Source organism: Vicugna pacos, chromosome 2 (genome assembly GCF_048564905.1).
Source record: "Vicugna pacos chromosome 2, VicPac4, whole genome shotgun sequence".
NCBI lineage: Eukaryota > Metazoa > Chordata > Mammalia > Artiodactyla > Camelidae > Vicugna > Vicugna pacos.
This window is the reverse complement of record NC_132988.1, coordinates 72,634,636-72,647,788: the sequence shown is the minus strand read 5'-3', so window position 1 is coordinate 72,647,788 and position 13,153 is coordinate 72,634,636. Positions and strand designations below refer to the sequence as shown.

At 34.3% G+C, this 13,153-nt stretch overlaps 1 protein-coding gene across 8 annotated transcripts in view; it reads left to right on the top strand.

Moving 5' to 3' along the window:
- Positions 1-13,153, top strand: part of CCDC158 (coiled-coil domain containing 158) — a 71,322-nt gene that overhangs the window by 45,723 nt on the left and 12,446 nt on the right. For 7 of the 8 annotated variants that reach the window (XM_072942027.1, XM_031689020.2, XM_072942032.1 and 4 more), the window contains 3 exons: positions 238-330; positions 1,147-1,272; positions 12,967-13,127. In XM_072942027.1, coding sequence (XP_072798128.1) covers positions 238-330; positions 1,147-1,272; positions 12,967-13,127 — 380 coding nt within the window. The remainder of the gene's footprint in view (positions 1-237; positions 331-1,146; positions 1,273-12,966; positions 13,128-13,153) is intronic. The other variant, XM_031689010.2, reaches the window with a different exon arrangement.

Below are 13,153 nucleotides of genomic sequence, written 5' to 3'. Positions count from 1 at the left end.
TCATTCTTTTGAGTGCTCTCCACATACTAAATGCCATGTAGATGCTGGGGATGCAGAGGATAAAGACATGGCCTCCAATTACTCTTTGTTTCCGAATAAAACAGATAAATCAATAGATAAATGTGTGCCAAGAATGGGGGATCTTTCCTTGAAGAGATTGTGACTGCATTTATAGGTTAATAAAATAAAACTGCATAAAGAATGGAGGACAAACCATATGTGGTTGCTTGATTGTAGGCATCTTTGCAGTTTGCAGAATGCCAAGACATAATACAACGTCAGGAACAAGAATCTGTGCGCCTAAAACTGCAACACACTTTGGATGTAAAAGTAAGGTCTTTTTTTTTTTTTCATCATAAATAGTAGTTTAAGCAAAAATTATGCCTTTGTTTGATATACCTTTATATTTTCTTCATGTATTAGATACATTCAGGTGTACTTTTTAACATTATCTGAGGTTAGCAATTAGAAAATCTGTACAAACATTGTTATACACTATACCTATCCTTTTCATATGTAGTAACAAATTGAAGCACCGTGCTTTATGTTAAGTTAAAATGAGTGAGGGAAACACAGAAGTACCTACCTTGGGGAACTGGAGGTTTGCATACAGAAGGGGGTCAAGCAAGGCCTGAAGTGAGAGTATGTTCGGCTTGTTTGGAGCATAACAAGCATGATGTAATTTGCATGACAAAACACATCTTCTTTAAAAATTGTACATTTACCACTTAAATGTATGTTTGGTTTTTTGAGTGTATTTTAATGTTGCATACATACTTTCAAGTCTCAGTACTGGATACTTTCACAGGCAAGAGCACTCCTTAGGTGGGTGGATCTCATTCAGTAGTCTGCCAGAACTAGGGTGGAATCTTTGGCAAAGTTAGAATCCAGTGCATCCTATCCAAGACCTGTTTTCACATCTGAAGTACTTTCATCGATCAGAAGTGTGAAGGCATCTTCCTAAGGTCATGATTCTTCCCCAAAGAGTAATGTACATCCAGAATCATCTTGCTTAATACTTTGGCTTAAAACTGTGTAGAAGTTCAATATGTAAGACTGAAATGATGTTTGTAAAAGTAAATTTTGATTTCACAGCTCTAAGTGTAGGTCGACAGTTATTTTGCTCACATATATATTGTCTTCCAGGAACTTCAGGGCCCTGGATACACTTCAAATTCTTCTGTGAAACCACGCCTTCTACAGTCGTCATCTGCTGCCCGTTCCCATTCTAATGTACCATCTTCCCAGTCTACAGCCAGCTTCCTGTCTCATGTAAGTACCTAGTCATGTAGTCCATGATGCAAATGGGATACTATGTAAATAATTTTAAGTTGAGAAGGATATCATTTAAAAATACATCTATAGTTGTGACATTCTCAGTTTCTCAATTTTAGATTTATATAGATGAGATGAACAAAAAAGTTTTCTTCCCTGTTTGGTGTTTTCTCTGGGAAAAACGAACATGAAATATTCAGTAGGATTAATGTTAACAATAGTTGTTAAAGTAAATTATTTAATAGCCTATATTCATTATTTTCTACCATAAGCATTTTCAGATTACAAAGCAAATGTTGAGATGGCTAAAATAAACATCACTTCAAATGCCAAAGGCAAATTATTGGGACATTTAGTGCTCTACCAGGAAGAAAATGATTAGCTATATATTGTCTCTTCATGAACTGTATGTGAACTTGTTTATAGTATAAAGATTATTACTCTTAAAACATTTTTACTCTCTTTAGTTGAAACATTAGAGGCTTTGGTGTGTGATAACTCCATTATCTGAATCTCCTATGGACTTGTGATCATTGTTTCTCTTTGTTTGTAGCCATATTTTTGTCTAGTCTTTTTGGTTTCTGTTTTTCAAGACCTTATTTTTTAGAGGAGTTTCAGATTCACACCAAAATTGAGAGGAACGTACAGAGATTTCCTGTATACTCCCTGTCCCTACGTGAGCACAGTCTCCCCATTATTAACATCACTCACCAGAATGATACATGTGTTATCGAGGATGAACCTACATTGACACATCATAATTGCCTGAAGTCCATAGTTTGCCTTGGGGTTTGCTCTTGGTGTACATTCAGTGAGTTTGGACAGATGTTTATACATATGTCATTATTGACATTATCCATCATTATCATATGCTACACAGTGTTTTCACAGCCCTAAAAATCTTCTGTTGCTCTGCCTGCTGATCCTTCCCCCCATTCTACCTCTGGCAACCACTGACCTTTTTATTGTCTCCTACTTTTACCTTTTTCAAAATGTTGTTGAGTTGGAATGATACACTATGTAGCCTTTTCAGATTGGCTTCTTTCACTTAAGTAAATATGCATTTAAGTTTCCTCCATGTCTTTTCATGGCTTGATAGTCCATTTCTTTTTAGCACTGAATAGTAGTTTATTGTCTGGATGTACCATGGCTTATATATTCATCTACTGAGGGCATCTCGGCTGCTTCCAAGTTTTGGTAATTGTGAATAAAACTGCTGTAAACATCTATGTGCAGGTTTTTGTGTGGACATGTTTTCAACTCCCTTGGGATAAATATCAAGAGCATGCAACCCATGCTTGCTGGGTCATATAGTAAGAATGTGTTTAATTTTGTCAGAAACTACCAAACTGTCTTCCCAAGTGGCTGTACCACTTTGCACGCCCACCAGCAATGAATGAGAGTTCCTATTGTTACAGAGCCTCGCCAGCATTTGATGTTGTCAGTGTTTTGGATTTTGGCGATTCTAATAAAGGTAGTGGTATCTCATTGTTGTTTTAATTTTGCATTTCCCAGATGGCATATGCCATAGAGCATCTTTCCATATGCTGTTTAGTATCTGTATATGTTTGGTAAGGTGTCTGTTAAGGTGGACCATTCTTTAATCATTTGCTTCCTTTTTAAATAATTGACTTCTAAACATTGGCTGTGAAAAATTACAGAGATAATTTTGGATTCTAGATGATTTTTTTTTCTTCATAGAAAGAAGGATTTGTATTTGCTTCTCAATGGTAGCTAAATTAAGAACACTAACAGTCCCGTATCACCTTAATTCATCTGAGGATTGAGATTATTTGGATTAAGGCTTTTATCCCAAAGCCTGAGGTTTGCCTATTATTCTCCACTTCTTTGATACAGCTCCAGTTTTTATCCCTCTAACTTTTTGATTCTGCTAAAAGTTCATTTCACCCATTCAGCCTCTCAACTGCTTCTTTTAGAATTGGCAAATGCTTCAGCAGAAAATGGCCCCAAATGCCTCCAATCTCTGGATTTGCTTTTGTTCCAGGTGTTGGCTCCATAATTCTTTACTGCATTAGTAACTCTTTAATGTCAGGAAGACTTAAAAATTTTGTGTACTTTTCTAGTGAATTCTGAGCAGAAGGGTTGGTCTACCAGTACCAGAAGAACTCTACTTGTATTCCTTGCTCATACAATTTTAGATAGCATCTTGAACTTCTACAGAACATTAAAATGTAGCTTTCTTTTTATCACACACACATACATGTACACATTTCTTTTCCCTATTTAATTCCCTCTAAATAATCATATCATAAATTTTGGTTAAGTCACATTGAGTGTTCAAATTATTATGACTAAATGAATATTATTCACTAGCTGAACTATACAGTGAACTGTGACTATTTTTACTTTCTGCCCTTAGATTTAATAATTGTTTTACTCTGTTTAGTTTTCTAGATATCTAGAAATAATTATCCTTCAAAATCCCCTGAAAAAAAACTATATAACTTGTTGTATGAGCCAAGTGTAGGGGCCGGAATAGTTTTCCTTCTTTCCTTCTAAGTTCTTTGGCTGGTCTAATAATTAAATTGGCATAAGAGGGATGAACAGAAGAAAAGCAAATTTATTTTGTATGTATGGGAGTTCCACAAAGACAAGGAGACTCAAGGGCAAGTCAAGCACTTGGGGATTGTATGCCATCTTCAGCTAAGGAACGGGATGGGGCCTGGGCTTCAGAGGGGGAGGAAGGTCAATCACATGATGATAAGAAGATCTGGTGTTTGGTCATCAGGTGTTTTCCCTGCCACGCGGGTAAGTCTTTCAGATAAAAACGTTATCTCTGGTAATAGCTCTCTTTCTGGTATAGCCTCCCTAACTAAATTCTTTAAGGCAGTTAAGGGAACAGTGAAAGTTTTTCCTGAGTCTGCTGGGTCTTTGTGAATGAGGATTATACCATTTCAGAGGTCCAAAGGTGTTAAAAATTATCCAATTGATTGCCCTAGTATTAATAGGTGAGAAAATGGTAGAACCAGAAAAATTGTATCATGTGATTTGATCCAAGCTTAAACACCTAAGACACACACATATAATTGACAGCTTGACATAGAAGAAGTATTTCAGATTAGTGTTTCAGATAAAGGCTATTTTAGCACATAAAAATAAAATAGTTTCAGGATGATATATTATATTTATATATCAGATTCCATACACATGCACTGTAATTTGTACTAGCTGTGTTTGATCTTTGTCACTGAAGTACCCATGATGTGAGCAGGATTTTCAGCAAGACTTTATAGGTTTCATCTTGCTTTTTACTCACCCATTGTTAATATACAATATAAATAATATATTTATACTCTAAATAGTTTATTTATATTACATTTTTATTATAGTCTTCTGACAGGAATGTAAGTATTATAGGAGATGGATATGGTTAGCCATTCTCAAAATAGAGTAGTCTAATTCAAACTGAATGAGATCAAGCTTTTATTTTTAGCTTTTACATTTATCTTCTTTCTGTCTTTGGAGAATGGCAGCAGGACTAGTTGAGAAGCACACACTCTCCTGAGACATTACTTATCTTACACCGTAACTCATAAGTTTGCCTGTAATGGACTCAAAGCCATTAGAGAGAACATTCTTTGGAGAAGATAATGGTGCATTAGAGATATAATTTGTGATTTATTTTGAAAAGGAATTTAACTTAAAATGATTTCAGAGTCAAATGTTATAGGAAGTAACCAGATCACAAAATAAACCTAAAATTTAACAACAGTGTAAGCTTATATTCTTTCCCTGAAACCAAAAAGCTTGTAGAAGTTTTAACTTGAAAATGTATGTCCCCTAGAAATAGCCTTTAAGTGTATCCTAAGAGTCAAAGATTGGAGTCAGGGAGAGCAGGATCCTTGGTGGGCTCCAGTGACCTCACGTGGAGCTTGTGTGTAGCTGTTTCTTTATCAGTCAAGGGTCATATGTAAAGAATGTTTCTAAATTGTTCATTTCCCAATTTCTGAAAGTGTATCTTGATCATGTTATAAATCAAAATATGTTCCATATGAATCAAACAGTAAAGCATTAAAAATGAATCAGTTAAAGTATTACAAGATTTATAAACATTTAAAGGAGTGATTGATAATTTTGACTGAATGAAATTTCTTAAATCACAAAACTACCATAAACAAAAAATTAAAATTACAAACTGGAAAAATACTTCCAATAAATAAATGGTTAACGTATATAATATAGAGAGTTTTTACATTCCAGATGAAAATAGCATATACTCTAAAAGAAAAGTATACTAAAGATATGGATACAAAATTCACATGAATGCATATACCCAATGAACATGAAAAATATTCATATTCTTTATAAACAAATAATAATAACTATGTATTAAAGCAAAAACAAACTACCAATTTTGCCTATAAAATGGTCAGATGATAATGGGAAGGGCACGGCATAATGGCCACTCTTGTATCATACCCTACTAATAAACACTGATACGACTTTTTGTTTTCATTTTTGCTTCTTAAGTTCACAATTTCCTTTTTTTCTTTTTAAATTAATAGACTTTACTTTTAGAGAAGTTTTAGCCTTACATAAATTTGAGAAGGAAATATAGAGTGCTCCCATAGGTTCCTTTGCCATGCCCTCCAGCCCCCAGCTTCCCCTATTACCAACGTCTTGCATTAATGTGGTACATCTGTTACGATTGATGAGCCAATACTGAAACATTATTATTAACTAAAGTCTGTGGTTTACATTGGGGTTCATTCCTTGTGTTGTACATTCTATGGGTTTTGACATATGTATAATGACATGTATCCATCATCACAGTGTTATACAAAATAGTTTCACTGCTCTAAAAATACCCTGTGCTTCACCTGTTCATCCCTCCCTCCCTTCCCCTGAACCTTTGGTAACCAGTGATCAATATCCTGTCTTTGTAGTTTTGTCTTTTCCAGAATGTCATATAATTGGAATCCTACAGTATGTAGTCTTTTCAGATTGGCTTCTTTCACTTAGCAATATGCTTGCAAGATTCCTTCATATCTTTTCATTCCTTAATAACTAATTTATTTTTCAGTGAATAACAATAATAGTATGAATGTACCACAGTTTATCTATTCACCTATTGGAAGCCAGCTGATTGCTTCCAAGTTTTAGCAAATTAATACAGCTGCTGTAAACATCTGTGTGCAGGTTTTGCATGGACATACGTTTTCAAGTCTTTTGGGTAAATACTATAGAGCATGATTGCTGCATTATATAGTAAGGGCATGTATAGTTTTATAAGGAACTACCAAACTGTCCTCCAAAGCGGCTGTGCCATCTTGCAGTCTCACCAGCAGTGAATGAGAGTTCTTGTTGCTCCTCATCCTTGTCACCATTTGGTATTGTCAGTGTTTGGATTTTAGCCATTCTAATAGAAGTGTAATGTGATATCTTACCATTTTAGTTTGAAATTCTTTAATGAAATATGGTGTTGAACATATTTTCATATGCTTATTTACCATCTACATATTTTCTGTGGGGAGGTGTCTGTTCCAAATTTTTACCCACTTTTAAAATTGTTTTCTTGTTGTTGAATTTTGAGAGGTTGGTTTTTTGTTTTGGGGTTTTTTTTGGTATATTTTGGATACCAGTCCTTTATCAGATACATGTTTTGAAAAGATTTTCTGCCAGTCTGTAGTTTATATTTCCATTTTTTAAATGTTATCTTTCACAGAGAAAAATTTTTAAAGTTAATGAAGTCCAACTTACTGATTTTGTTCTTTCATGGATTATGCTTTTGATGTATCTAAAAAGATCATCTAAATTTTCTCCTATATTACCTTCTAGGAGTTTTATAGTCTTGAATTTTACATTTAGGTCTGTGATCCATTTTGAGTTAATTCTTATGAAAGATGTAAGGTCTGCATCTAGATTTATTTTTTTTTCTGCATGTGGATGTCCAATTGTTCTAGCACCACTTGTTGAAAATATTGCCCTTTCTCTATTGAATTACTTTTGCTCTTTTGTTGAAGATCAGTTGACTGTATTTGTATGGGACTATTTCTGGGCTCTTTATTTTATTCTGTTCCATTGTTCTATTTGTCTCTTCTTTTACCAGCGCTACACTGTCTTATTACAGTAAATCTTGAACTTGGGTACTGTCAGTTCTCCAACTTTGCTCTACTTCAATATTGTCTTAACTATTCTGGAGTTTTGCCTTCCCATATAAACTTTAGAATCAATTTGTCAATATCCACAAAATAAAGATTATTGGGATTTTAATTGAGATTGCATTTAATTCGTAAATCAGATTGGAAAAAACTGACATCTTAACAATATTGAATCTTCTTGTCCATGAACATGGAATATCTCTCCATTTATTTAGGTCTTCTTTGCTTTCTTACATTGGAATTTTGTAGTGTTATTCATGTAAATCTTGTACATATTTTGTTAGATTTATACCTAAATATTTAATGTCTTTGGTACTAATGTGAATGGTATTGTGTTTTTTTATTTTAAAATCCAATTGTTCATTGCTGGTATGTAGGAAAGCAATTGACTTTTGTACATTAACCTTGTCTCCTGACACCTTGTTAAAATCTCTTATTTGTTCCAGAAATTTTTTTGTTACTGTTGTTGTTTGGGATTTTCCACATAAAGAATCATGTCATTTGTGAAGAAAGACAGTTTTCTTTTTTTCTTTGCGAATCTATACACCTTTTGTTTCCTTCTACACGTGCTTTTTTTTTTTTTTAATTGAAGTCAATTACAATGTGTCAATCTCTGGTGTACAGCACAATGTCCCAGTCTCTACATGTGCTTTTATATTTAAAGTGTGTTTCTTGTAGAAAACATATGTTTAGGTCTTGTTTTTGATGGATGCTGACAATCTCTGTTTTTTAAGTTGGTTAATTTAGACCATTAACATTTAAAAAGATTATTCATATAGCTGAATTATTATCTATCATATTTGTTACTATTTTTGTTATTGCCTTTGTTTTTGCTCCTGTTTTTGTCCTTCAACCTTTTCCTGCTTTTTTTTAATTGAGCATTTTGTATGATTTAATTTTCTCTCCTTTTGTAGCATATGTTATTTTTTCTTTCTTTTTTTCTTTTCTTTTTTTTTTGTTTTTAGAGATTGCAATATACATTTACAACTAATTCACATTCACTTTCAGATAACACTATACCATGTCATGGATAGTGAAGGTATCTTCTAACAAAATAATTCTAATTCCTCTCTCCTGTCCCTTGAATTGTTGTTACTCATTTCACTTGTACGTAAGCATACATGCATAGTATTACATATCATAATATGTATAAATTTTCTTATATATTATAAATAATACATGTACTGTATTAAATATATTATTTCTATTGTTATTTGAACAAACTGCTATTAGAGCAATTATGAAAAAGGTTTTATTTTACTTTTACTTATTCCTCCTTTAATGTTCTTCCTTTATATAGATCTAAGTTTCTGACCTTATCATTTTCCTTCTTTTTGAAGAACTTTTAACATTTCTTGCAAAGCTGGTCTGTCTGTTGGCAACAAATTTCTTCAACTTTTGTTTGAAAAAGTATTTCTCCTTTACTTTTGAAGGATAATTTTGCAGGGTACATAATTCTAGATTGGTGGGGGTTTTTTCCCTCGATACTTTAAATATTTAACTCAGCTGTCTTCTGCGTGGCTTGAAGAGAAATCTTATGTTATTTTTATCCTTGCTATTCTATAGGTAAGGTGTTTTTTTCCTCTGGCTTCTTTAAAATTTTTCTCTTTGTTTTTGATTTTCTGTAGTTGGAATATAATATACCTATGTGTAGTTTTTTGTTTTTGTTTTGTTTTGTTTTGGTTTTTCTGGTGTTTATACAGCTTGATATGTTGTCTGAGCTTCCTGGATTTGTGGCTTGGTGTCTGTCATTAATCTTGGAAAATTCTCAGCCATTATTACTTTAAATATTTCTTCTGTTTCTTTCTTCTCCTTCTGATATCTGCATTATGCTTATGTTACACCTTTGTAATTGACCCACAGTTCTACATTCCACACTATCTTTCTCATCCTTTTCTCTTTGTGTCTCAGTTTTAGAAGTTTCCAGTGACTTATCTTCAAGCTCACTATGTCTTTTATTGGGTATGTCTAGCCTACTGATGAGTCCAACAAAGGCCTTCTTCATTTCTTTACAGTGTTTTTTTTTCTTTTTAACATTTCCTTTTGAGTCTATCTTGGAATTTCAATGTTTCTGCTTAAATTACCCATCTGTTCTTGCATGTTATTCACTTTTTCCATTAGACCCCTTAGCATATTAATAATAGTTATTTTAAATCCCTAGTCTGATCATTCTAAAATCTCTGCCATATTTGAGTCTGGTTCTGATTCTTGCTCTGTCTCTTCAAACTATGTTTTTTGTCTTTTCATATGCCTTGTAATTTTGTTTGTTGAAAGCTAGACATGGTGTACTGGGTAGAAAGAACTGAGAAAGAGTAGACCTTTAGTGTGAGATTTTATGTTTTTGTCTAGGAGTTGGGCTGTGTTTACTCTTTACTGTAGTTGTAGGTGTCTGAGGCTAAAATTTCCTCAGATGTCCTTGTTTGTGTCTCCCCTGTTGTCTTTGGATTTCCTTAGAGACTTTTTCTTAAGGTCTTTGACATGTACTTCTTTTGTTGTAATCTCATTATTATACAGAAGCCCTATTGATATCATGGTAAGATGTGTGTGTTGGCAGGGCTGGGAGGGTGGGCAGGGAAGCATTGTATAGTCTTATAATTAGGTCTGGTTTTTAGTGAGCCTGTGCCCCTTGGGTGGAACCTTCCTAAGTTCTCAGTTTTGTTACCTCACCACCACTACCACCTTTAGATGAGACAGGAAGGCTAGAGGGAGTTGAGCTGGTCAGGCTTTAGTAAAACCCAAGTTATTTAGGCTCTGGTTTGATACCATCCCTGGATGGCTGGATTTATGAAGAAGAACAGAAGGCTCTGAGCATATTTCAGAATAGTTACTTTTCCCTTACTCTTGTCAGGAAACACAAGGGGATTTTTCTCCAATCTTCACTCTGAGAATCTGATGAGGCTCCTGGAGGTAAAACAAAGATGTGGTGGCCCTAACCTGGAGTTTTTAATTCTTAAGCTTGTTCTCACTGAGCCTCTAGCAAATTCATTAAAGTTTTTCTACCCATTACTGGCTCAGTGGAGGATTTCTGCTCTTGGACTTCTGCTCCAGTAAGTTGTAATTCTGTGTATTTGCCTCCAGTTTTGAGAGCAGCAGTTTGCCCTATGTCCTCAGTTCTCTGATGGATCTAAGGAGAGTTGATGATTATCAGTTATGGCTTTTCTAGAAAATAGCTATCAGATGTCCTAAAATGCTCTTTGATTCAGTAATATCATCTCTAGAATTTGATCTTGATAAAATAATTAGAGATAGATATAAAGGTAAGTGCATGAAGATATTCATTTGACGCATTATTTATAATAGTGGAAAATGGAAATAATACAACTGTCAAGAAAGGACCCAGTTCTCTCTTCTGCTCTGGTCAGACTCTCCCTAAATTCTCTGTTTCATTTTTGGGCATGAGCATTTAAGAGAACCACTGATTAACCAGAGCCTATTGAAAAGAAGCACAAAGTGGTGAGAAATCATGAACTCATGCCATTTAAAGAACAGAAGAATTGAGATCTAGCTTAGGGTGTGTGTTAGAAAGTATAGATGGGGGAGGGGATGTTGGAATGATAAGTAAGTTTCTAAAAAGTTATCATGTTAGACTTGTTCCCTCATGACCTTAGAGGATAATACTATGACCAGGGATGGAAGTTGTGTGAAGGAGACTCAGTTTAAGGCTTTCTTGCAAAGGATTAAGCTATATAAAAATTAAACTGCCTACCTTGGTTTTTGGCGATCAAGCAAAAGCAAGATAATATATTCCTGGGGGGCCATGGAGAAAATTCATCATCACTTCTGACTGGAGATTGGACTAGAGCTTCATTGATCTTCAAGATCCCTCCAACTTGATACCTCTGTGATTTCATACACAGGCAAAGTATGGGCTATTTGAAATGCAGTATGTAAATACAGTGATGATCAAACCAGTCTTTGATTCTGTGAAACTTATATTTTAATTGGAGGAGCAACACAAATTTTAAAAGTTTTTAAGAGTATTAGGGTGAAATCACAATAAGAGAATATGACTAATTGCTAAGTAAATGTTAGAGCTGAATGCTTTTCAACCTTTTATGTCTTGCAAAGCACCAGTTACTCTCAAAGAACCTGAGTGTCATGATCCCTAGGGTGAGAAGGAGCATATTTATATGTTTGTAGATTATTATACTGATAATTTTTAATAAATATCAAGGGATTAAAATTTTTAATAATTGACAAAGCTTATTAAGTAAACTTTATAACGGGCAGAAGATACGAAGGTCTAGGTGTTATATTGAGATTTCAAGGTTAGAAGTAAAGTGACTGAATATTGCAGTAGGATAAGGTTATTGAAGTTTTATTCCACAACAGGTATTATGTCCACCAGGACCAGGGCAAGAACAAAGCCAGTGTTTGGTGAAATTGGATCTGCTTAGAGACAAATGTCTTATTCATGATTAAGAAACTGGTTCAGCATGTGTGGAATTAGCAGGTGTATGGGAAATCTCTGTACCTTATACTCATTTTTGCTGTGAACCTAAGACTGCTCTAAAAAATAAAGTCTTTTAAAAAAACGGTTCACATCTTCATATATTTTAAATTAATGAAGTCAAATTTAGTAAGTTAATGGAGTTTAATTTATGAAACTCTGAACTCATCATGGTAATTTCCATCAATAAACTGGAAAGACCTTACTTGCCACACATTCAATTAGTTAGAACTCTTGACATCTTTAGCTGGATATTTCATGTGGCTTATCAGTGGGAGTAGGAAGAGGAGGGGAATGTGAAAGTTATACCAGTAATATCAACACTTGGTTGGCATGGACTCTCCAAAAGGAAAGCCCAAAAACAGAAATCTTGCAGTGTTCATCCCTCAGCAACCAATCTGTGTAGCAGGTACAACTCTACATTGGGACAGATACTTCTGCCTAAGACTGCTTGATGATGCTTGATGCCTCTCTAGCCATGAACATCCTCCAAGTCCACCTGCTCAACAGGACAGCTTCTGACTATCATTTGATTCCCCTCGATACATGTTATTACATTATAAATATTCATTGAGGAATATTATATATCTGAAAATTGAAAAAAATACAATTTTAATACTGTTCTCAAATACCAGCTAACACAGTTTGAAAATACTGGTTGCCTCTTTCCTAATCAGTAAAATGTGGGGGTAGATTAACTCATCTCTAGAGAGTTCCTTACTTCTAAAGTTTTGTGCTTTTATAAAATTAGTTCAGCCCTAAGTGAAATATTGAAATTATTTGGCCTGAATGTAGTTGTTAATATTTAACAGCATGGTAAGATGTCCATACCTCATTGTTAAAGTGAAAAAATAAACTAACATTTGAAAATAGTTGTGTATAGTTTGATCCTGTGTTTGCATACTCTATAAATATGCTTACGTATAAGTATGCAAACATTTATAAATTAGATATAGCACTGTATCGATTGGTTATTATTGAACATCTCTGAGTAGTAAGAATTATAGGTGGTTTTGTATTTCCTCTTGTTTTTCCTCTATAAATTAATTTTACAATATGAAATGGCATTTGAATATGAAAAAACAAAGTGTCCTTTTTTTGTAAATTGTTTTAATTCAGCACTCTATGAAAAACAACACAATGAAGGAAGATCCAACAAGGGACTTGAAACAGCTTCTCCAAGAATTGAGAAGTGTGATCAACGAGGAGCCAGCCGTGCCTCTGGGCAAGACCGAGGAAGACGGGAGAACGCCGTCCCTGGGGGTCTCCTATGTGGCCGTGTAAGACTGAGTGTAATTCAGAGGGG